The 25,412-nt window shown below is 49.6% G+C and overlaps 2 protein-coding genes across 2 annotated transcripts in view; one reads left to right on the forward strand and one right to left on the reverse strand.

The window, feature by feature from the left end:
- The window catches only part of WNT5B (Wnt family member 5B), a 79,573-nt gene that overhangs the window by 30,845 nt on the left and 23,316 nt on the right, over positions 1-25,412 (forward strand). The gene's annotated exons all lie outside the window — the stretch shown is intronic.
- FBXL14 (F-box and leucine rich repeat protein 14) lies at positions 6,098-10,901 on the reverse strand. The gene is made up of 2 exons (XM_088837446.1): positions 9,509-10,901; positions 6,098-6,325 (listed from the first exon to the last, which is right to left on the reverse strand). The coding sequence occupies exons 1-2, from the start codon at positions 10,700-10,702 to the stop codon at positions 6,152-6,154; spliced, it is 1,368 nt and encodes a 455-aa protein (XP_088693572.1). The 5' UTR covers positions 10,703-10,901; the 3' UTR covers positions 6,098-6,151.

Consider the following 25,412-nt stretch of genomic DNA (forward strand, 5'->3'; position numbering starts at 1 on the left):
TGGCAGGAGTGGTGATCAGCTGGAGGCCTGGGCCCTGAGCTCCAGAAACTTCTCCTTTCTCTTCTCCCATTTCCTAACCAGAAACCACCTTGGTGTCCCCAGGCTGGGGGCCGAGCCTCTCGGGCTGGCCTGGCGAAGCACGGCCACCTCCCGGCTTCCATGCTTTCATTCCACGTCTGTACCAGTTGCCCTTCGGAGCCTCGTTCCCATTGCTGCTGCCAGACTATCAAGGCCAAGATGGCAGGAGCCCCCAGCCTGCCCCTCGTGTGGCATTTTATGGAATTTGGCCAGGTTGGCTCAGAAGCTCTCTCTCCTTGTCTTAATTTCTGCTGCCTTTTTCCTAATGCCTGTTTTCCCCAGGAGGGATCTAGGAATGTGAGACCCTCACTGCCTAATCAGGGCCTTTAATGCTTCTCACGTTCATGGGTTCCTTTAGATGATACTCATTTTCATTAAAAAAACAACTAAGAATTGATACTCCCCAAATTTTAAAACAATGGTTTCTTTTCCAAGGAGCTCTAGAATTTTTCATCACAAACAGTACACTTCTATTTTTTTTCTATTTTTGTAGTTGAAAAAAGCCAGCACCTTTGCTCCTTCTGTTAAAATGGATATTTCCAAGAATGAGGGTAAACATTTTCCCAAGCTGTTCTCCCCAACCCCCCGAATATGCCAATCTAACAGGATTTGTATCCTTTGGTCTTAAACTGAAATTAGACAGTGACATTTGGTCCCCGCCAGCGACATCAGGGAACCATCCTCAGGGCGCATCTGATACCTGCTCCCGAACAGCATGCCCAGGACAGGGATCCCTGCCCCCGCTGAAACTGGCAAGTTTCCTGTTTCTGGAGGTGTGAGGCTCTCCCGCTCAGTTCTCTGTGGGGTGCTCGCAACTGGGCACCGGCCGCAGTTCACAGACAACGCCGCCACCTGCTGGCTGGATGCAGAGCTCACAGGCGCCGTGGATAACGGCGGTCAGAGTCTCCACGTGGAAAAGACAGAATTTTGTATGAATGGTACGTTACTTTTCTAGCCTCCGGTGAGTCCTGGTGAACTTGGGGTAAAGGAAAGCATGAGGTCAGACCCATGGCTCTGACACTGGTGTGGACACGGCCCGGGGCCGCACCCCAGTGGGGAGGATGAACGGTGGGAGAGGGTTTGGACGAGAGAGGGTGGAGGTACAGGAGCAACCCAGGAGGAGAGAATGACTTTTCACCCCTGCTTTTTACAAGGGGCCACCCGTGATCTGTCTCCTAACTTGTGTGGACAACGGTTTCGATTCTGAAGCTACAGGGGCAAGGCTGTTGCTGCTCAACCCTATACCCTGCTTACTGGAGTGCATTTCCAGTGGTCCTCTTGTGATCCTGTTGAGATATAGACCCTCCTGTGTAGAGGAAAGATAGACCAGCTGCCTCTCCCATGGGTCACGCTGTTCTGTCGCCCCTTGACAGGCGTCTGGACTTCAGGGAGCTGGAAAGCCCAGTCGTCTATCCCGTCTGGGCTCAAAACTCCCCAACGCCTTTCTCTGCTTCTGACGGCAGCAAACTGGGAGCTTGACAAAGTTCAGACCACGGAACTCAGCCTTACTGTTTTCACAGATCTCTTAAAGATTCTAAAGATTGTCCATTTGAAATGAATTAGAAGAGCTAGAAGTTGTCACTTTAATTAGGTATTTTCATATAGTTTGCTCAAGGCACACTTGCTGGCCCTTTTTCTTTTCTTTTCTTTTTGGTAGTTCATCACAGTGAGGTTTGAGCCATGAAGTTAAAAGTTTAAAATGTGCTGTGCTAAGCTGCTTCAGTCATGTCCAACTCTTTACAACCCCATGGACTGTAGCCCAACAGGCTCCTCTTATCCATGGGGATACTCCAGACAGAAATACAGGAGCGGGTTGCCATTTCCTACTCCAGGAGATTTTCCTGACCCAGGGATCAAATCCAAGTCTCTTATGTCTCCTGAAAGCCATCGTCAGCTTGTCTTCCATCTGAGAAGGCTAAGAATTTGAGGTGGTTAGCTGTTACAATTCGCCTATTTTACCCATCTGTCCAATTTTGGCCTCAGTGATTTTACTAAAGATTCTGAGGAGTATCAGTACTAGTTTGGGGGTTCCTCTCTATTTAGAGACTGCTTCTCAAAAAGCAGAATGAAGTCAGCAGCTATCCCAACACAAAGGTGCACATGTCCATATAAAACTGCCAGTTTGGGGTAAAGATTTCCTAAGGAGAAACGTTATTACGGACGTTTGTAGTAGATATTTTCCTGATCTTTTTAGACCAGGAAAACAATGCTTCCCAAGTCATGTGGAATAATTTCACGGTAGTTATAAAAAATGAATCTGGACTCAAGTCTTTCCCCGAGGTGCCATCCCCATTGCTCAGACCCTGATATGGGGGGTTGGGGGGTGGGGACGGTCTCAGCCAGCACTGTGAGCCTGGTTACATCCACCAGGGAGTGGGAGACAGACGTGGTTGTCAATGGGAGCTACTAGAACCTTTTACTCTTTCAGGACAAGAGGGATCCGTAGGTAAAACACCTGGAAAGTCAAGATCCTTGATCCTTGAGTGGTGAGAACACAGCCCATGTTCCCACAACTCAGTTCTCCTTTGTGAGTCGGGAGGCCCAGGAGTGTGTGGCGTGTTGGGCTGTGACTTGTCAGCGTGGAGGTGTTTGCAGTGTCTGTGACGCAGCAGTGCTGGGGGGCTGGCTCATGTGCTGAAGGACAATGGGGGACCGACTGGGGGACCGGGTACCCTAAGTCCGTTGACCAGTTCCTTACACAAGCTTTCTAGCTCCTTGTAAAATGCTGTACACAGCGTTTGAGTCTGCACCGTGTAATACTTATTAACTAGTGATAATAACTTTCGGGGGCTTTTCTGGTAGCCCCATGGTTAGGACTCCATGCTTCCATTGCAGGGGGCATGGGTTCGATCCCTGCTGGAGGAAATTTACATCCCACATGCCACGTGGAGAAGCCCAAAAACCAAAACACAAAACTTTCAGCATTCAGGGTGCTTCCTCTAGGTGAAAATAACGTTCCCGAGCTCAACTCCTTCAGAAGTGGGATGGGGTGTCCAGTGTTGCTTAACAACAGCTCAACAACCAGGATCTCGCTCCCACTGGCTGGGGACTGGCCTCCTCGCTGATGGGGAACGCCTGGGGCGGTCACCTGGGCACGGTCTTTCACCCTTATCAAGCCTTCTTCCCCATTTCTAAAATGAAATGTCCAATATCTACCAGATTTGGGAAAACAGGAATTGTGAGATGGAGAAGCCGCACACGATCGCAACTCCCTGCATCCAGGGGTGGCGTCCACATCCCACCCGACTCTGCCCGGCATGTGTGACCGGGAGGCTGTTCACACTCACAGATTAAAGTGAACACACAAGGACATGGGGCATTTGTCCTTTACACAGAGTGGAAGGGTGACGAGCTCATAAAATGCTTTTAAGTGTTCTTTTAAGAAGGTACGTGCACATTTCTGTGTTAACGTACAGGAGGTGGAGGAATTCCACGTGGATTCTGTTTTACTCCAGGGGGTGGTGTTAACATACCCCATCTGGGGCTATGTCTCCTGCTCTTGGCCAACTCCCTCTTGTCCCAGACTGAAGGAGTGGTTGCGTGTGGTACCCTGCACTCGGTACAGGCAGCTCCAGCAGGCAATGTCAGAGCCACTCCTGGAAAAGGGGAAAGGGCTGACACTGACCAGGTATGGACATTCAAAGGTGCAATGTCTGGAAATACCCGTCTTCTATCCGAGACCTAAGTGTCTGCTCTTCTCCCAGCTGTGCACTCACCCTGGAGACATTCTAAGTTGTAATAGTTGGCACGGATCCAAATATGAGGTCTTCTCTGTCTGATAACATTCACTTTTCAAAAACTGTCACTTGCTCCCCACTCTGAACAAGGGCCTCGACAAGATGAGACAGAGGTGTGGCCCGGGCACCGGCTTCCGATTTCTAATCCTGTGCTTCCCAGGATCCACAGAGCCCCAGCCCTGACTCCTCATGGGTCACGGTGGCACACAGTTTAGGTCTTGCCCTCTAGGAAAGGCACAGAATTAGCTTTTTAAAGGGGGTGACGACTGATGCAGGGGGAGGAGGGCAGCAGAGGGGTAACCACTGGCCCTGTGGCCACAGGAGGGCCCTTGGAGCAGAGGGGCTGCTGTCAGAAGCTGTATGAGGTCTGGGTTTTGGTTACAAATCTGATCTCTTAATAAGAGGGTGTTATTCATGGCATCCAGTCCCATCACTTCATGGCAAATAGAAAGAGAAAAAGTGGAAACAGTGACAGATTTCATTTTCTTGGGCTCCAAAATCGCTGCGGACAGTGACTGCAGTCATGAAATTAAAAGATACTTGCTCCTTGGAAGGAAAGCTATGACAAACCTAGGCAGCGTATTAAAAATCAGAGACATCACTTGGCCAACAGAGATCCTTACAGTCAAAGCTATGGTTTTTATAGTATTCATGTATGGATGTGAGACCATAAAGAAGGCTGAGCACAGAAGAATTGATGCTTTTGAATTGTGGCACTGGAGAAGATTCTTGACAGTCCTTCGGACTGCAAGGAGATCAAACTCCTCAATCCTAAAGGAAATCAACCCTAAATATTTACTGGAAGGACTAATGCTGAAGTGCAAATACTTTGGCAACTTGATGTGGAGAACCAACTCATTGGAAAAGAGCCTAATGCTGGGAAAGACTAAAGGCAAATGGAGAAGAGGGCAGCAGAGGAGGAGATGGTTAGCTAGCATCATGGACTCAATGGACATGAATTTATGCAAACTCCGAGTGATGGTGAAGCACAGGGAAGCGTGGCATGCTGCAGTCCATGGGGTCACCAAGAGTCGGACATGGCTTAGTGATTGAACAACAACAAAATTCTTTGGGCTTCCCGGGGGCACAGTGGTAAAGAGTCTGCCTGCCATTGCAAGAGATGGGGGTTCGATCTCTGGGCTGGGAAGATCCCCTGGAGGAGGAAATGGCAACCACTCCAGTATTCTCGCCTGGGAAATCCCATGGACAGAGGAGCCTGGCTGGCTAGAGTTCATGGGGTTGCAAAAAGTTGGACAGAGCTCAGCACAAATTTTTTGTGAACACAGTGTTCCCTGGGGTCCTTGACCCTCTTCTCCGGCTTTGAAAACCTGAGTTCAAATTCTCTAAGTCAGAAGGAAAAGATTTTACTAATATTTGGAGATCAGCACCTCTCTAGTAGCCACTGTGGGAAAGTGGGGGGGAGGGAGGGGGAAAGGCCGTGCTTTAGTTTGTGTATCATATGTCTCCGTTTAAGAGAAGGCTCTTAGCTTTAAAAAGAAACTGCTGGGACCTCCCTGCTGGTCCAGTGGTTAAGAATCTGCCTCGCTAATGCGTGGGATGTGGGTTCAATCCCTGGTCCCCCTGGTCAAGGAACTAAGATCCCACATGCTTCGGAGCAACTAAGCGCAAGTATGGTGCAACTAAGACCCGACGTAGCCTAATAAATATTTAAAAAAAAAAACTTCCATAAAAGGAAACTTTGCTTTTTCAGATCTCTGTTGGCTGATTTGAATCATGAAAGCATATGATCAGTTTGAATTTTCTGAACTATTTATGGTTGTACCATAAGTTGAGCAAGCATCCTTGTCATTGCTGCCAAACTCGGAATGAATCAAGTGGGCCCCCCTGACCCCAACCCCTGCACCTTAGGATGGAGGAATTGGGCAGGAAGGAATCTGAGGAGGGGAGTTATTTGGGACACCCAGCACTCTTAGCTAGGAGCCTGTCAAGGTCCTAGAGGGGCTGCAGGTGCTGCCTGAGCCCCGTCCTCGCTTCGGTCATCTATTAAGCAGATGTTTCAGCACTTTTGCCCCATGAGTTGTGGATAAGCACGGGGAACCCTTTCCTGACTGCCACCCAGACAATTCCTACTGAGGTTTGTTGCTTCTAGACGATAAGGTTGACACTAAGCTCCTATTTTGGTCTGTCAGTTCTGAAGTTTCAGCAAACGCCGGAGCCAGGTTTTTTCTGTTATTCTAAAAATTGCCCTGCAGTGCCTTTTAATGTGTGTACCATGCACAAATGACGTATCCACTCGAGTTCTAAGTGCTGCTCTTCTTTCAAAGCATCCCCTTCTATTCCTGTAGGTACGGTGAGGCCAAACCCACTTCTCCCTTTCAAGTGGTGCCCTGTGGCCTGAGCGTGTCCATCCTGGATTCAGGCAGCCAGCACTTGCTTCTGGGAGGTTGCCTTCCATGAAACCAAGATGCGATCAGTAGTTGATCCTTCTTGGGGGGCAGAAAGGGCTTTGACTCAGTGGCTGGCTGACTTAAGGCGAGCAGTATTCTTACCTGGAAAAGAGGGTACCTTTCAGCAGGCCACTTTGAGGACTAGATGTGTACAAGCACCAGGCAAAGCACAGCACAGGTTCTCAACCCCAATTCCTTTCTTTCCGTCCCAAAACGTTGAGGGATGACAGTCGTCTTTGCTGGAAGAAGTTTTCTTCATTGTTTGCCAGAGACGCTCCAGATGGATTCTGAAGTACGCCCAGTTCGGGATGAGGAACTAGGCCCCGATTTTAACTTCCAAACATTAACTTACAAGCCTTGAATCAAGCTTATGTTTAACCTTGAAAGTAAAAAACAAACGGAGAAGCAGAGAAACCTTACAGTCATAGTTGGCAGATTACTTTTCGTATTAAATGAGAGGTGACCACAGAGTCTAAGACTTAGGAGGTGCCCAGATTTTTACTGCCTGAGTCTGCACAGCCCTGCAGTCTCTTGGGAGAAGAAAACCAGTCTGAGAACTCAACTGCTTGTGGGAGCTGTAGAGGCAAATGCTGAATCAGAAAGCTGACCCTGATTCAGAGTTCGTCCTCACCAGGGTTCACTCATTTTTTTCCCCAGGCAGTAAGCACTGTAACCTAAGAGGAAAGGGACAGATCCACACCTTCCCCAAAGAAAAGGAAGATGGATCTAGTGTCAGGCTCCATTAGACCCACTTGTGAAGGCTCTCCAAAAAGGAACAATGCCGCTTTTGTGATTGGCCTGAGCAGCGAGCTTGGAAACTTTACAAAACAATCTTCCCCAAGTGAAACCTGGTTCTCAATCTCTTCCTGGAAAGAGGTGTGGATCCAGGAAACTGCTGTGCTGCTCTGACCAGCCTTTTCTGAGATCAGTATTAAAACCAGACAGTCCTATGTGAAACCAGGAATATGAACAGCCTCACTATATATACTTCTGTTTGCACACCCCAACCACAGGGTGTCAGATGATTTAGTAATTGTCTACCAGAGAGCTCCTTGCTGGAATTGTTGGTATTCTGCCCCAGTGCAGGCTAAGAACCCACCAGAGTGGATGGAGTGGCCGCCTTCTTAAAATGCAAATGGACAAGAACTCCAGGCCCGCCTCCTTCTTAAAATGCAAATGGGCAAGAACTCCAGGCCCGCCTCCCTGCTGACTCAGTGGGGCTGGTGGAGAATGCTAAGGAAGGACCCGGTGCCCCCTCCCCTGCCCATGGCTCCCTCTGAGGCTCAGTCTGCTCGCCTGAATGCCCTTAACTTTCCCAACAACAATGGCCCTGGTGCCCGCCCCACCCTCTCGCAGCCTCCCCCATACCTTCTAGGGGTCAAGAAACCCATCCTTCTTCCCACTTCCACATCTCATGATCCATTTCTCGAACATCTCCCCTAGGTCTCATGTCCTTGTGAGGAAAAACTGGCCACCCTGGTGGAATTGTGACTCTTACAGAAGTTTCATTTTGTTCAGTTTCTTTAAATTTCCATGTTGTTGACAGTTCAGAAATGACATAAATCTCCATTCTAATCACATTTCTAGCAACAGAACATTTAGATGTCAGCAGTAAACTTTATACAGGATAAATTTTTCACCACAAGCTTACTCACACCACACAGGCTCCACCGAACCCTGCATCTTATACTTTTACTTCAGAGATGCAACCACCTCCTACTTTGGCCTGGACCCAAACACACACACTGCCTTAAAAATAATTCACAGATACAAGGCTTTTGGGTTTTTTCTTTTTTTTTTTTTCAAAAAACATACTTCATATTTCCTCTTTTATTATATAAATATCAGTTTAACCTTTTACTGTAAGAATATAAACGTTTTAAGAGGATCTTTGTTATTATTTATACAAATTCACAAACAGTACAATTAATTGATAAAGGTCTCTGGGTTTCTTTAACTCCATGGTCTCGCATGTTGCTGTGGAGGATTCTAAAAAAATAAACAGAACGAACAAAAAACTCCAACAGAAAAATATACATCCTACTCAGAAGTGATTTTTTTTCTTAAAGCCACAAGTCCCAACCCCCACCAAAATAAAGCAAGGCGTTTACTCCTCCATTTAGAAACAGAATTTTTAAAAACCCACCAATACCTGTTTTATTAACAGAATAGAAATAAGACATGAATTTCAGTCTCCTCCCCTTCACACCAGGGCCCGGGGCCTCTCTAAGCCAGTGCCAGTTCCAGCTCCTCTGCTCCCTACAGGAAGCCTCACTGTGACCTTTTCGTGGGGAAATGTGGAAGAGAGGGAGGGCAGGGCAGACTTTGCATATATAATCATCATTTTCAAGACACAATCCGCATCTCAGACAGACCAAAAAAAAAAAAAAAAAACCGTCCAACTCTCATGTCTCCCACACATTTGTGCTATAAATTAAGTCAAGATTTAGGAGCACGGGCTGGGTCCTCAAATGCTTACGGACAAGGAAAAAAAGAAAAATAAGAGCCAGAAATGTGAAGTGGGAAAACACTGGATGGATGGGGCTTGGGAAGAAGCCAAAACGAAAAAAGACAAACCCAATGGGCATCTTTCCAGTCCAGGCACAAAAATGTTTCAGTCTCAAAATATCTCTCTTGTAGAATTCCAGGGCTTCAGAGAAAAAAGTAAACTAAAACGAGGTAGCCAGACATATATATGTGTATATATATATATATATAACATATATATATAATATATAGAATATACTCAGCAGAAAAAAAAAGAGACAAGTTGACGTCAAGTTTCTTCAAAAAATAAAAAAAGAGACAATACGAATGAAATGAGCGTGAGTAGCAGTGCTGTCAGGAGCGGTGAGGCGAGACTGGGATTAGCTACAAAGTGGAAGGGTGAAAAGGCCGTTGTAGTTGGGTTTGCTTTTATACATTTCGAAATAAAAACCAGATCACAGTATTCAAATGAAAGCTTAAGTGAAGGCAGACATTTTCCTCAACTCCCCAGGGCTGGAGGGATTGCTCACTCCCACCCCCACCCCCACTTCCAGGCGCAGCGCGGACACAGTAGCTCAGGCCCTCCTCCGGATCGCCCGGTGGTGGGCGGCGGGTCCATCTCCACACCCTCCGGGAACAGGAGAGGAGCGGGGCGGGGAGCGGTGGAGGGACCCCCACCTCGGACACCCGAGAAGGGAAGAGGGGAGGGAGCCTGGGGGCTTCCGGTCATCGCCCCCCCGCGTCCGCGGCCGGGGGTGGGGGGCGCGGGGGACACGGGTGCTGCCGCCCTCACCTGACCTTCTCACTGTCCGTCATCTGCCAGAGGCCCAGGTTGAGTACCTTGAGGCAGGGCAGCTGCGTGATGCGCTCCAGGCCGCGCTTGGTGATGCGGGTGCAGCCGTACAGGTCGATGCCGGTGAGTTGGCTTAGGTGCTCCGCGATCAGCTCCAGGCCCTTGTCCGTGATGCGCACGCACTGGCCGATGTTCAGCGTGCGCAGCCCGTGCATCTGCCGCACCATGCGGTTGATGCCGTCGTCGCTGATGTGGCAGGAGCAGAGGGACAGGGACTTGAGGCCGTCCAACCCCTGCGCGATGTAAGCCAGGCTCTGGTCCCCCACCTTGTCGCAGAAGGACACGTCCAGCCCCGAGAGGCGCAGGCTGCCCATGGCCAGATGCATGATGCCCGTGTCGCTGATGTTGTCGCACGAGCGCAGGTTGAGGCTGCGCAGGCTGCCCATGTGCGACAGGTGCAGCAGGCCGGCGTCCGAGATGCCCCCGCAGAAGCTGAGGTTGAGGAGCCTCAGGCCCGTCAGCCCCCGGGAGATGTGCTTCAGGGACAGGTCCGTGAGCTTCTGGCAGTCCTGCAGCGTGAGCTGCTCCAGGCCCAGGCAGCCCTCGGCCGCGCTGCGCGTCATGCCGGCCAGGTGCCCGATGCCCACGTCCGAGAGGTGGCGGCAGCTGCGGAGATTGAGGCTCTTGAGGCGCTGCAGGCCCCAGGCGATGAGCAGGAGGCCCGTGTTGGTGATGTTGCTGCAGCCGCCCAGCTCCAGCACCTCCAGGCCCTTGAGGTACTGGGCGATGCGGCCCAGGCTGCTGTCGGTGATCTGCTTGCAGAGACTCAGGTTGAGCGCGCGCAGCGAGCCGATCTCTTGCACGAACGCGTGGCCCAGCCCGTTGTCGGTGAGGTTGTAGCAGCCGCTGAGGTTGAGGCTCTCGATGTTGGCCATACCCTGGATCACGTAGCTGAGGCTGCGGCGCAAGCTCAGGATCTGCACCCGGCGGATGCCCCGGGCCTGCAGGCTGGGGAACAGCGACGGGTTGGCCCGGCGCAGGTGCAGCTTGGCCTCCACCCCCCGCCACACCGACTTGTGGTAGGCGGCGTCCCGCCAGGCCGTGCACACCTGCGCCGCGCGCCCCTTGTCGCGCACGTCCAGGTAGCCGAAGATCATGGCCAGCAGCTCGGGAAACAGGCACGAGATGTGCGTCTCCATCTTCCTCCCCGCGGCGCCGGGGAGGAGGCGCGGGCCCCGCTCCCGCCCGAGCGACGAGGCGGCTGGCCGGCCGCGCCGCGGGCCCAACGGACGCGCCTCCCGCCTTCCGGCTCGGCGCCGCTCCTCCTCCCGTCCGCGCGTCCTTCCTGCCGACCTGCCCGCCCTCCCCGCCCGGCGCGCTCGGCGCTCACATCCCGGGCGGGAGCCCCCGCGGCCCGGCCCTCGCTGGGCTCAGCCCCGCCGCGCCCAGCCCGCGCCGCCCCGCCGCCGCCGCCGCGCCCCCGGCCGCATCCTCCGGCGCCGCGCGGGCCGGGCTGCGCGCTCGGGCTGGGCGCCGGGAGGCTGCGGCCGCCTTTGTCCTCGCCCGCTTTTCAAAGCTGCCAGCGGGCCGCCCGCACTCGGCCGCCCCAGCGGGGGGACCTCGGGCCGGCGCGCGCTCGGCCCCCGCGTCCGCGCACGGGGCAGCGCCGGCCGTCACGGAGCGCGCGCGCGGAGCCGACCCGGGGCGAGCGGCGGCCGCGCCGGGGGCGTCCGGGCCGGACCCGCTGCTCTCCGCGCCTCCGCGCCCCCGCCCCCCGCGCTCCCCCGCGCGCGCGCGATGGTACGAGCCTGCGCGCCGGAACTGCCGGCGTTGCCCTGGAAACCGAGCGCCGGCCCGCCGCGGGTTAACCCTGTGCTCGCCGTCGGGATGTGGGCCGAGCCCGCAGCCGCTTCCGCCGCCGTCGCCGCCTGCGGGGAGCTGCCGTCCACGCCCGGCCCGCGTCTGGGCTCTGAGCCTCTGGTCCGAGGCTGCCCCGGGAGCCCCCTGCTCAGCCTCCCGCTGGCTCCCTTTATCCTCCCTCAAGACTGTCCTCCCCAGATCCCGGCTGGGGGCCGCCCCGCTCCCCTCCCTGCCTGCGTCCCCGGGGCCCCGCGGCGCGTCTGTGCGGCCACCCCCTCGGTTCTCCCCAGTGGGCAGCTTCCCACGGTTCTTTTCTCTCCAGCCCTGTGCGGTAAACTGGGGAGAAACTCCGGTCTGTCCGCGCGTCCCTTGGCCGAGCTCGGTCCCCCCGGTGCGCACTGGGGATCTAGGCATTACCACTTCCTTCTAGCATGTTCCGGGTGTTTCCAGACACCGCCGCCTGTGCGCTCCTTCGGTCCCTGCGCATCACAACTTCCTCCGCTTCCGCACTCGGCCGGGAGCCCCGGGCGGCGCCCCGTCGCCTCCTCCTGCCTCCCCAAGCCCTTTTTTGCATCGCCTTCTTTGTCAGCCTCTTGGACGGTGAAGGGCCCAGTTGCGGTGACAGTCAGTGAATTCGTGTGTGCCTTCCCAGTTTTGCCTTTGGGTAAAACAGTGACGATTGGGCTTGATTTAAAGTGCTTCAGCAAATGTCTGTTCGTTTATAAACTGTGTTTGCTGGAATCATTAAATAGTCTAGAAGTGGCTCCTGGGTTTTAAATAACCACTCAGAGGATAGGATTTCAGAGTTTCATTTTAACTTCCCCTGACCAAGAATTCCGCAATCAGAAAATGAACCTCTGTTTTTAATGAATTTGTGGATCCACACAAACGTGATTCAGCTATCAAAAAAGGAAACTGGGGGTACTTCTCTGGCAGTCCAGTGCCGAGACTGGGCTCCCAATGCGGAGTCCGGGTTCTATTCCTAGTTGAGGAACTAAGGTGCTGAGATCTCGCGTTGGGTGGGGAATGGTTTAATTGGTTCTTTAAGGGCATGAACACGATTTTTACTGCGTTCCATATTTAGTATATGAGGTTCACTTTTGGCCACTTCTGTTTTGCCCAGGAGACCAGTAGTGGGCTAAGTACATACAGATTGGTAATAGGCATCATGCGTTTTAGACTTTACCACTTACCTCTCTTGTTCTTCCATCTGAAATGCAGAAGCAAAATCCTTCACCCCTGACCCCATCCCGTAGTTGCACCTGGTGTGAGGCCCATAGATTTGTATAACCCTCCTGGGATAATGGGCTTCCCAGGTAGCTCTAGTAGTGAAGAACCCACCAGCCAATGCAGGCGATGGGATCCCCTGGAGGAGGAAATGGCAACCCACTCTGGTCTTCTTGACCGGGAAATCCCATGGACAGAGGAGCCTCACTGGCTATAGTCCACAGGGTTGCAAAGAGTTGGATGCAACTGAAGCGACTTCATGTGCACGCACGTGAAATAATACAGGGTTGTGCTGGTCATCTAGAGGATTCCAAGTGTGCTGTCCAATAGAGTCACAATTCTGGGGCGCACCTGGGCTGGCACTCTTGTCCTGGGGTATATCTAGGCTTATGGTGGTCTCCCACCACTGCTGCCTAAACTGTCACCTTACACGCCCTGTAAAGTGACTTTTCTTGGTCTGTGGGCGCAGACTTTGTTTGTGTTGTTGCTGCCGCTGCTGCTAAGTCACTTCAGTCGTGTCCGACTGTGTGACCCCATAGATGGAAGCCCACCAGGCTCCCCCGTCCCTGGGATTCTCCAGGCAAGAATACTGGAGTGGGTTGCCAGTTCCTTCTCCAATATGTGAAAGTGAAAAGTGAAGTTGCTCAGTCGTGTCCGACCCTTAGCGACCCCACGGACTGCAGCCTACCAGGCTCCTCCATCCATGGGATTTTCTAGGCAAGAGTACTGGAGTGGCTTGCCATTGCCTTCTCCAGTTTGTGTTGTTATCAAGGCCCTAATCAAAAACAACTTAAACCTCCCTAACACAAAGTCCTCAACCACAAATTGGAGGGAGGGGAGATTTGCGTAGGGGTGGGGCTGTGGGTTGCCTGACCTGGAGTGAAGGAGCTTAAGTTAACCCTGTTTCTCCTGCTCTCCTATTAGCTTCGCTGATAGCTCAGTTGGTAAAGAATCCGCCTGCATTGAGGGAGACCTGGGTTCCATCCCTGGGTTGGTAAGATACCCTGGAGAAGGGAAAGACTACCTACTCCAGTGTTCTGGCCTAGAGAATTCCATGGACTGTCTCAAAGAGTCAGACACGACTGATCGACTTTGATTTCACTCCTGCTTTATTTAGTGGTACCTGGAAATGCTTTCTCTAGAAGCTGACCACCTGCTGCTAGTGCTCCCAAAACTTTTTAGTGAGTTGCACTCTAGACTTTTATTAGTACAGGGCCTTTTTAATTAAGACGTTCAAACGTATAACCATGATTTTCAGCAATATGATTATGTTGATGTTTAAAAGTAGAATAAGCATCAGGAAGAAGTGGGGACACAGTGTGGCATAGGTGCCCCCTCTGCTGAGCTTGGGGTAAGGAGGAAGTGCCTCTCCATTCTGGGTCTCAATTTCCTTGTGTTCTTCCAGGGCAGACTGGCTGGATAATCTACAGTGATCTTCCCACAAGTCACACTATGGGAAAGCATGAGTGTTTGAGTTCTGTCTCATTCCAACATTTCACTTTGTTCCCAATGCAAGTGAGAGTGGGGACAATTTCACGTGGCCTCGTGGGGGTTTCAGTTTAGGCTATGATATGAGACACAAAAATAGAGGGAGAGCATTATGGTCCAGAGACTGGGTGACTGAAAATTATGTATATATGTAATATATATGTGTCCATAAATGGTGAACCAGAGTCTAGCTGGCAGGCCTTGGATCCAAGGAGTTTAAACTATGTTGTGTGTGTTTTATATTAACTCTATTGTATCCATGGCATGTCACATGCCTGTGTAGGAGGCACTCGGTAAATGTGGTTGAAGACATACAAATGGCCTACGAGCACATGAAAAGATGCTCAGCATCGTTAATCAATAGAGAAATGCTAATCAAAACCAAATAAGGCATTACCTCATACCCATTAGGATGGCTGCAGTTAACAAAATAGAAAATAATAAGTGTTGGTGAAGGTAGAGAAATTGGAGTTCTGGTGTGTTGTTGGTGGGAATGTGAAATGGTATAGCTGCTGTAGGGAACAGCATAGCAGTTCTTCGAAAACTTAAAAATACAACTACCCTATGATCCAACAATTCCACTTCTGGGTATATATCAAAAAGAAAAGCACAGTCTAGAGGAAACATTTGTACACCCAAGTTCATAGCATTATTTGCAACAACAGAAGATAGTGAAACAGGAGGGAAGGGGGTAGGGCACAACCTTTAAGAGGACAGGACATAAGCTGATTAGAACCAAATAGGTCCAAGATTGTGGATGAATTGACTTGACCTTGAGTTTTAGTATACACTCGTTGTGACACATCAGCAAGCTAAGTGATCCAGCTACAGGCACCGTGACCATTCCTGAGGCCAGCCATCAAAGGCCAAAAAGTGGGTGGTGGCCTAATTCCTGGAAAACTCCTCCCCTTCCCCCAAATAGTTGAAGTAATCCTCCCACTCATTAGCATGTGAAATTACCTCACCCATAAAAACTAACCACACCACTTTCTGAGGCTGCTCTCACGCTCGTGGTAAAGAACATGCCTGCCAGTGCAGGTAGACATAAGAGACACGGGTTCAAACCCTGGTTTGGGAAGATTCCCCTGGAGGAGGGCAGAGCCACCCACTCCAGGATTCTTGCCTGGATAATCCCCACGGACAGAGGAGCCTGGCAGGCTGTAGTCCATGGGGTTGCAAAGAATTGGACATGACTGAAGTGGCTTAGCATGCATGCTCGCCTTCTGAGATGGCCTACACTCTGTCCGTGGAGTGTGTTTCTCTTTAAATAAATCCACTCCTTACCTATCACTTTGTCTCTCACTGAATTCTTTCCGCCATGCGACATCAAGATCCTGAGCTTCATTAGGTCCTGAAACCAGGTGTATGATCTCAGTTGGAGGACCATGGGTTTGGGGCAGGTTCAAGTCCTGGCCTGGTAGCTCAGTCGGTAAAGAATCTGTCTGCAATGCAGGAGACCTGGGTTCGATTCCTGGGTTGGCAAGATCCCCTAGAGAAGGAAATGGCAACCCACGCCAATATTCTTGCCTGGAGAATCCCATGGACAAAAGAGCCTGGTGGGCTACAGTCCATGGGATTGCAAGTGTCAGACATGACTTAGGACTACACCACCACCACCGCCAAGTCCTGGCCATGTGGGTTTGAGTCCCGAACTAGATTTTGGCCAGGTTTAAGTTTCAGCACATGGGTTCAAGCCCCAATCTGAGATTCATGGTTTGAGCAGGAGCAAACCAAGTGTCCCTCACAGATGATGGATAAACACAATGCGGTCTATCCATACAATGGAATATTATCCTTCCTTAAAAAGGAAGGAAATGCTTTCACACACCACAGCATGGAGGAAACTTGGGGACTTTATTCTGATTGAAATAAACCAATCGCAAAAAGATAATAAGGTATTATTTCAGTTATATGAGGTGTGCAGAGTGGTGAAAAATCCCAGAATCTGGAAGGGTGGTTGCCAGAGGCTTAGGGGGAGGGGCTGTTTATGGGCATAGAGTCAGTTTTGCAAGATGAGCAAGTTCTTGGAATTTGTTGCACCATGTGAATGTACTTAACACTATGTAATTCTACGCTTTAAGATGGCTATGATGGTAAATTTTACTGTATATTTTGCAACAATTAAAAATGAAAATATAGGAAAATATGGAAGATATAGTAAATGTGAAAATGAAAGACACAGCAAACAATGTGAAATGAAGACATAAATAAATAGGAAAAATAGGTGAAAATTGTTCTCACATCAACAGATTGCTGGGGACACCCCCAAACCACTTGTTTACTGACTCCCAAATTATTAGTTCACTATATCCTGTAGACAAGGGCTTTATCTACCCCAAGAAAAATAAGGGTTTGGGGTCTGGTTGGCTTTAGGATGGCTGTACCCTTTTGTGTCCTAAGTGGAAAAACTCATGCAGAAAGAGTGACTGTTGAGTGTCACCCCCAGATGGATTGACACTCCGTCTACTCTGGAAATGTGGCTGCCACTTGAAATTTGTCGTCTGCAACTTTTGCGTGTTAACTCATACCTATTTGCACGTATTCCAACACCCAACCAAAGGATTAGAATTACTTGGATCAAAAAACCCCAAATATCAGCTAATATTTGTTAATAGTAACAAACACCTTGGGTGCTCGTTACCGAGCAGGTAGCTATGACAACCCTAAAATAAGAATAAGCCGTGTTGTAAACATAGCCATTTCTAAGCACTGAACACTTGGGCAAGGTTTTCAATCATTTGATGGTTCAGGGGACGTACATACAGCTGGTGTGCAGGGCTCTGTGTCCTGGAGTAGACAAGAGATGCAGAGGGTGTGTCTGCCCCTAAGGTCTCAGAAACGCACTGCAAATAGTGACTGGTTATCAGTGGTGGAAGTGCCAACGGCTGATGGTTATAAATAAAATGTCCTCCGTTTAGAGGACCAGTGGAGAGGGAGGATCCTTGTGTGGAACCTGGCCCCTGGGAGGGACCTAACAAATGCTGTTCTGGTTTTTTTTTCTTTTATAAACGTACCATCAAAAAAAAAAAAAAACCCACACAGTTGTGCCCCCGAATTACACAGATGCATTCTTACTGACAGTTAAACATTTAAAAAATGTTATTTCCTGTTTCTGAGTAATGTGCAGGTCAAAAGAAAGAAGCAGCCGACTCACAAGAGCGTCATGAGATGGGCGTTCACGTGGGGCTGGCCCTGGCTCTGTGCCGCTCCTTTTCTCCTCCCTGAGGCAGGAAGAGTCAGTCCCAGACTCAGTGTCTGCCAGACAGACGTCCTGCCTTTTGCCTCTGACCTAGGTTTTCAGCATCAGCTCTTGGGCTTCCTTGTGCCTCTCAAGCCTGCGTGTCCATCTGAGTAACTTGGAAGGCCTTGGGTCAGAGGTCTGGGGAGATGCTGAGAACTCACATGTCCAGCAGGTTCCCCGGTGCTGCTGCTGCCAGAACCTCCCATTCCCCGGTTTAACTTCTCCTGCTGTAAAAATTTTGCTAAATTATATTTCTTGAAGGCTCTCCTTTTTTAGTAAAATACAAATAATGTTTAAAAAATTTTGTTCCGCCCCTTGCCCCCATCTTTTGCCTTTGAGTCTTCTGTTGCAAAGTCCGAAGTTTTCCCCGTGATGTAGTGAAAGAATGTGGGCTTTTATTTTATTTTTATTGAGTTACTTTGCACCACGTGGCATGTGGGATCTTAAGACCCCCAACCAGGGATCGAAACCATGCTCCCTGTAGTAGAAGTGAGGAATCCTAACCACCGAACCTCCAAGCAAGTTCCAGAACATGGGTTTTCAGTCAGACAGATTCTGAGTTAAAACCTGGAATCTGTCTCTTATCAGCTCTGTGACTCTGGACAAGCTATTTAACCACTTGGAGCCTTGGTGTTTCCATTTGTGAAATGGGACTATTGACTTTTGTATCTTGGGGGCTTGTGAGGATTGAGTAGGATAATGCACAAAACCTTCTAGCACAGCTTCTGGCTGTCAGAAAACAGCTGCTATTTACTGAGCTTTTACTGTGTGTTAGACGTTCTTCAGTGGAGAAGGCAATGGCACCCCACTCCGGTACTCTTGCCTGGAAAATCCCATGGACGGAGGAGCCTGGTGGGCTGCCGTCCATTGGATCGCTAAGAGTCGGACACGACTGAGCGACTTCACTTTCATTTTTCATTTTCATGCATTGGAGAAGGAAATGGCAACCCACTCCAGTGTTCTTGCCTGGAGAATCCCAGGGACGGGGAGCCTAGTGGGCTGCCGTCTACGGGGTCGCAGAGAGTCGGACACGACTGAAGTGACAGCAGCAGCAGCAGACGTTCTTCAGAGGTCTTTACGAGTATGAACTTAGCTGTTCCTCACATCAGCTCACCTCCATTTACTGGTGGAGAAGCCATGGCACAGACAGGTAAGTGTTCAGGAACAACAGGCCCACAGAATTGGAACTTGAGCTCCATAGTTCAGGTCTCGAGCCACTTTCTAAGCCCCTGAGCTCCACTGCCCTGCAGAGCCATGTCAGCTTGCCCTCCCACCTGGCTGAGCTGCAAGGAGGGCCATGAAAGCAGAGGCTGAGATGTGCAGTCTGCCATTGACAGTCGTGGACCATGGCCAGGAGTGGCTTTTGTGCAGAACAACTGAGGCCCTGGTTGGTTAGCCAGCCAGTATGGGTCAGTGTGTGTGTGTGAGATAGACACACACAGAGACAGACAGACAGACATGACCAAAGCCTGGAGACACTGCTGTGAGTGTGCTCGTCACAGTGGGTCACCTGTGCTGAGGCCTGCTCCCTCTCCAGGCCTCCAGCTGGACGCCTGGCCAGCTCTGGCCCTGCTCGGTCCCCAGGAGCATGCTTGTGTGTAATCATGTCACCCTCTAGTGGTTGCTTCCCTATTAGCCCGCTTTCTAGGAAACGGCCCCTCTCAGTGCAGGTGACCTGGGGTGAGCAGACCCTCAGGGAGCCTGGGAGTGGGGGCGAGTGGGGGCGGGGGGTGCCGGGGGCAGTGCTAGGAAACGAGGAGTGTGGCCCTGGGCTGCAGGAGAGGGCAAAGATTAGGCAGAGCATCTGCAAAGGAGAGAGGCTCCTGCGTTTCAAACGTTTTTGAACATTTGTTTTTAATTGAAGTGCTGTTGTTTTGTGCTATTGTGTTCGTTCCGACTGTACAGCGTGCGATGCAGCTACACATGTGTACACATACGGACGTACAGTATGTGTCTGTCGCTCAGTCGTGTCTGACTCTGCCACCCCATGGACTGTAGCCCTCCAGGCTCCTCTGTCCATGGGATTTCCCCGGCAAGAATACTGGGGTGGGTTGCCATTTCCTCCTGCAGGGGCTTTTCCTGACCCAGGGGTTAAACCTGCGCCTCTTTCAGCTCCTGCATTGGCAGGTGGATTCTTTACCACTGAGCCACGTGGGAAGCCCCATGTCTGTCTGTGTGTGTATACACACACATATATGTACACATGTACACACGCACATATATGTACACAATATATACATTTCTTTTTCAGATTCTTTTCCATTACAAGTTACTACAAGACATCACATATGTGATGTGCTATATAGCGGGTCCTTGTTGTTTATCTGTTGCATACATAGAACTGTGTATCTGTTAATCTTAAACTCCTATTTTATCCTCCCCCGCCTCATATTCTCTGGTGATCATCATTATTTCTGTGTCTGTGAGCCTGTTTCTGCGGCAACATAGATGGGCCTAGAGGTTTTCGTATTGAGTGAAGTAAGTCAAGCAGAGAAGGACAAATATCATAGGACGTCACTCCTCTGTGGAGTCTCAGACAATGACACAAATGGACTCATCTGCAGGAACAGTGCATAGCCATCTTTCCTGAGTGCCATTTCACGTTTGCAGGCTTGGGTGCTGCACCCTGGGCTCTCTCTCTGGAGGGCTGACGGGGGTAGAGAAGGACGATTTTTAACCCGTTTCAGTTCCCTTTTCCAAGAGAAGTAGGCGTCGGCCATGAGCTACCAGAGCTGAGTAAATTCCAAACTTTTACCACTTGCGCAGACAGCTAGCTAGGCTGCTTCTCCCCAGCCTGGGGCCGTGTTGTCTCTGCCGGGCAAGGTCATTTTTTTCGGGATCCTCACAGATTTGTCCTGTTGTTGTTGTCCAGTCGCTCAGTCGTATCTGACTCTTTGTGACCCCACGGACTGCAGCACGCAGGGCTTCCCTGTCCTTCACCATCTCCCCGAGTTTGCTCAAACTCATGTCCACGGAGTCGGTGATACCATCCAACCATCTGTCATCCCCTTCTCCTCCTGCCCTCTGTCTTTCCCAGCATCAGGGTCTTTTCCAGTGAGTCGGCCCTTCGCATCAGGTGGCCAAAGTAGTGGAGCTTCAGCTTTAGCATCAGTCCTTCCGATGAATATTCACTGGAATATTTGTTTGTCAAATCCTGACAAATTTTGCAAACGCAGAGAGGGGACTGAGACCCATCTTACTCAGCACTGGTTTGTAACTCCTCGAGATCCTAGGACGCTGCTGTCTGCAGCCTTACAGACTGGAGTCTGCAGGTTGTTTCCTTTTGGATAGGTGCTGGCGCTGAGCCAGGCCTTGCTGGAAAGTCCTCTGTGGATAGACCTGGGCATTTTCATCTCTTGCATGATGTCAGACCCACAGGAGGACTAGGGGTCGGCTCTGATGCCAAACTCACAGCTAGATCTTTTCTGCCAAGGGGATAGGGTTAAAGGTTGTTTTTTTATTAAAAAAAAGAAAAAACCAGCCGGAATCTCAAAGGGTAAAACAGCACAACCTAGCCTTGGTGGTGTTAACTCTTCACACCCCAGGAAGGATAAAAATCACATCTTTACATAATCATGGGGTCTGTCGCTTTCTTGATAAACGGTTACTCCAAAGGGGCCACTCAGTCCAAGCGCAGCTTCCCCGCTGTGTCGGGGTGTGAAAACAGCACAGAAACCCTGTCCCAGCTTTCCTAAAGTTGGAACAACTTGTCTCAGTGCTGAGCTCAGTGAGGTTCTTTGTTGTTTACTATTGATTTCTAAATGTCATGTACTGTTTAAAGCCAAAATTTTCAAGTAACTGACCCGAGTGGTCCATGCCTGCCATTGACCATCCAGAATTCATTGATTTAGTTGTTTGGGGGGACTAAGCTGTTAGCATTTGGGGAGAAAAGGGGAACTAGAGACTGGATGATGGTTCCCTTTGAAGCCTTGAGGGTGTGGTGAGGACACATGAGGACAGCGCTGGGTTTTACAAACGGAGAAAACAAGGCGGAGAATGGGAAGTGACCTTCTCAGGGTTTCCGGGTCTCTCCTGGGACTGCAGAGCCTCTGGGAGCCTCTCACGGAGGCTTGCCCTTGTATGAGATGTTTTACAAGAACTCTGTGTGTCTGGAGACTTCCCTGGTGGTCCAGTGGCTAAGACTCCACACTCCCAATGCAGGGGCCCGGGTTCAATCCCTGGTCAGGGAGCTAGATTCCACATGTCATGTTAGAGTTTGCATGCTGCAACCAAAGTTCCTGAATGCCATACATAGAGAATCTAGAAAAAATGGTGCAGATGAACCTATTTGCAGGGCAGGAATAGAGATGCAGACATAGGGAATGGATTTGTGGACACAGCAGGGAAAGGAGAGAGTGGGACAAATTGAGACAGCAGCATTGACATATTGACACTCTGCTAAGTTGCTTCAGTTCAGTTCAGTTCAGTCACTCAGTCGTGTCCGACTCTCTGTGACCCCATGAATCACAGCACGCCAGGCCTCCCTGTCCCTCACCAACTCCCGGAGTTCACTCAAACTCATGTCCATCGAGTCGGTGATGCCATGCAGCCATCTCATTCTCTGTCATCCCCTTCTCCTCCCGCCCCCAATCTTTCCCAGCATCAGAGTCTTTTCCAGTGAGTCAACTCTTCGCATGAGGTGGCCAAAGTATTGGAGTTTCAGCTTTAGCATCAGTCCTTCCAATGAACACCTAGGACTGATCTCCTTTAGGATGGACTGGTTGGATCCCTTGCAGTATAAGGGACTCTCAAGAGTCTTCTCCAGCACCACAGTTCAAAAGCATCAATTCTTCGGTAATCAGCTTTCTTCACAGTCCAACTCTCACATCCATACATGACCACTGGAAAAACCATAGCCTTGACTAGATGGACCTTTGTTGGCAAAAAATGTCTCTGCTTTTTAATATACTATCTAGGTTGGTCATAACTTTCCTTCCAAGGAGTAAGCGTCTTTTATTGCTTCAGTCATGTCCAACTCTTTGCGACCCCATGGACTGTAGCTAACCAGGCTCCTCTGTCCATGAGATTCTCCAGGCAAGAATACTGGAGTGGTTTGCCATGCCCTTCTCCAGGGGATCTTCCTGACCCAGTGATGGAACCTGGGTCTCCTGCATTGCAGGCAAATTTTTTACCATCTAAGCCACCAGGGAAGCCCTATATATACACTACCATGTGTAAAATAGGTTCCTAGTGGGAAGTTCCTGTACAGCACAGGGAGGTCAGCTCAGAGCTCTCTGATGACGTACGGGGTGGGATGGAGGGGTAGGAGGGAGACTCACGAAGGAGAGGATTTTGTATACTTACAGCTGATTTACGTTGCGGTACACCATACACTAACAACATTATAAAGCAATTATCCTCAAAAAAAAAAAAAAAAAAACCCGCATGCCGCAACTTAAGATCTGCTGCAAGTAAGACCCAGCACAGCCAAATGCATAAATAAATATCAAAAAAACAAAAACTGTGCATCTGGAATGATAGTCAGGCTTGGGCAGAAGTCCACAAAAGTGGGCTCACTTCCCCCACTAAGTGAGGAGGAAGGTAACTGACAAACTGGAGCAGGGGAGGAAAAACAGCTACTCCAAACATTGGTGTGAGCGACTGTCAAATGTGCCAAGGGTTGGGGTGGGAGGAATGAACAAATAAATAATAAACACATTACTAAGCATGTTAAAGAGCGCTGGGCTTCTCTGGTGGCTTAGTGGTAAAGAATCCTCCTGCCAGTGCAGTAGACACAGATTCGATCCCTGGTCCAGGAAGATCCCACACGCCATGGAGCAACTAAACCTGTGCACCATCCCTCCTGAAGCCCGCGTGGCCTAGAGTCTGTGCTCCGCAGCAAGAGAAGCCTGCACTTTGCAACTTGAGAGTAGCCCCCACTCACAGGACTAGAGAAAAGTTTGGGCAGCAACTAAAGTCAGCACAGTCAAAAATAAATAAATAAAATTTTTTAGAAAATGTGCTCTGGGGAAATGGAAATCCCCGCCTTTGGGGTCTTCTTTTTGCTTGGTTCTCCATTCTCTTGATTTTATATATAAATGCTAAACATTTGGCATACCTTGAAAAATAGTATATAAGCTAAGAAGCCGTTCTAGCGGACAGAGAAGAAGTGGGCAAGCTGCACTGTGACCCCAGCTGCAGCCTGTCTTATGCTTCATGGTAGAAATGGTGTGCCTGCTTCCTTGGGCTAAGGCTTGACCGTCAACGTGTCCAATATAAACACAGCATTTACTAAGAAGAGGTGTCCTACACCGATGGAAAGCTATGAGTACCACGTGAATTAATAAGCTAAAATTTTTGTGTTATATAGTATAAAATAGGAAGTGCTAAGATTTGAGCATTTCTTCATCCTTAAGCAACATAAGGAATCTCATGATTAAAGAGGAGAGGGACAAATTAGGCGTACAGGATTAACAGATACAAACTGCTATGTATAAAACAGATGAGCAACAAGGATATACTGTACAGCAGAGGGAATTATACCCATTACCCTGTAATAACATATAATAAAGTATAATCAGTGAAAGTAATCGATATGCTGTACATCTAACACAATATTGTAAATCAACTGTACTTTAATTTGAAGGGGAAAAAAAAAAGAATCCATGGTTTAGTTTAGATCATCTTAGGGATGGGCTTCCCTGGTGGCTCAGAGGTTAAAGCATCTGCCCGCAATGTGGGAGACCTGGGTTCGATCCCTGGGTCAGGAAGATCCCCTGGAGAAGGAAATGGCAACCCACTCCACTATTCTTGCCTGGAGAATCCCATGGATGGAGGAGCCTGGTGGGCTGCAGTCCACGGGGTCGCAAAGAGTCGGACACGACTGAGCGAGTTCACTTCACTTCACTTCAGGGACTTCCCTGATGGTCCAGTGGTTAAGAATGTGCCTTCCAATTCAGGGCATGCAGGTTTGATCCCTGTCAGGAAGCTAAAAAGATCCCACATGCCCAAACAGCAAAACATAAAGCAGAAACAATATTGTAACAAATTCAATAAAGACTTTTAAAATGATCCACACCAAAAAATAAATAGAAAAAGATCTTAAAATTTGATCATCTTAAATTGTCCTTGGAGAGAGCTGTTTGTTCCATTCTGATGCATGGATTGTGTTCCAAACTGAGGGTGGGGGGTTGTTTTGTTTCCCTTTTTGGCCATGATGTAGGGCTTGGGCTTGTGAGAACTTAGTTCCCTGACCAGGGATCGAACCTGAGTCCCTGGCACTGAGAGTGTTGAGTCTTAACCACTGGACCGCCAGAAAAGTCCCCACTTTTTTTTTTTTTTAATCTTTTTTATTCCATTCATTTAAATTCTTAGACAAAGCTAGAAAAGGGAGACTTGAAGACCCGAAAACATTGTCTGCCGTTTCTGTTCTACCATGAAAAGCAATGGTTGGCCAAAAAAAGGCTAGAGGGATTACGTCTGTGGTGTTCTACATGAGAAAGCACCCAGTTCCACGTGAAAGTTGAGTTGCTTCACACCCCTTTGTAAACAGAAGGGTGTGTGCAAACACATGATGGCAGTAGGTTGGAGCCTGAGTGTTTTCGTGAACATCTCTTAGACGTTAGGGATCCTGAAAAATTAAACAAGCAGACTATTCCATCCTGGGGGAGGGTTGCCTAGTGCCTGTTAGAGTGTTTCTAGATCCTGCTTGAGTGGACCTCCCACACCTCCACCTCACCCCCCAAAAGAGTTAACTATCTCTAAACGTCAAAATAAACCTGACAATAGCAATAAAATAACTTCAGAGAGGCGTATCAGAGATTCTTTTCCCCATTTTTGTGCAGCATACCAGTTTGGTTTGCTTCATGGTTAGATGCACCTGGATCTGGTGGTGGTTTCGCGGGTGTACACAAATGTCAAAATTCATCGAGCTGTATATTTATTTGTGCATTTTATTCTGTGTATATTTGTTTCAGTTTTTTTTTTTTTTCAAGTTGCTTGTTTGTGTAAGTCAAAGTGGGCTTAACAGGTCACAGGAGGTTTACTTCTGTGCTTACAAATCATCGCAAGTTCTGTTTGCTCAGTGGACCAAACAGCTCGAGATTCGCTGGCAGCGGCTGCCTGGAATTAAAAAGGGCTGGGAACGTGGCCCT

This window comes from Moschus berezovskii, chromosome 6 (genome assembly GCF_049115385.1).
Source record: "Moschus berezovskii isolate FMDL1 chromosome 6, NW_MosBer_1.0, whole genome shotgun sequence".
In the NCBI taxonomy this organism is placed as follows: Eukaryota; Metazoa; Chordata; class Mammalia; order Artiodactyla; family Moschidae; genus Moschus; species Moschus berezovskii.

Excerpts from the sequence above, each read along its gene's own strand:
- FBXL14 (XM_088837446.1), bottom strand. The coding sequence starts at position 10,702 with ATGGAGACGCACATCTCGTGCCTGTTTCCCGAGCTGCTGGCCATGATC. Across the intron at positions 6,326-9,508 it reads AGATGACGGACAGTGAGAAG|GTAAGAATACTGCTCGCCTT; the intron begins GTCAGGTGAGGG and ends CCTCTTTTCCAG.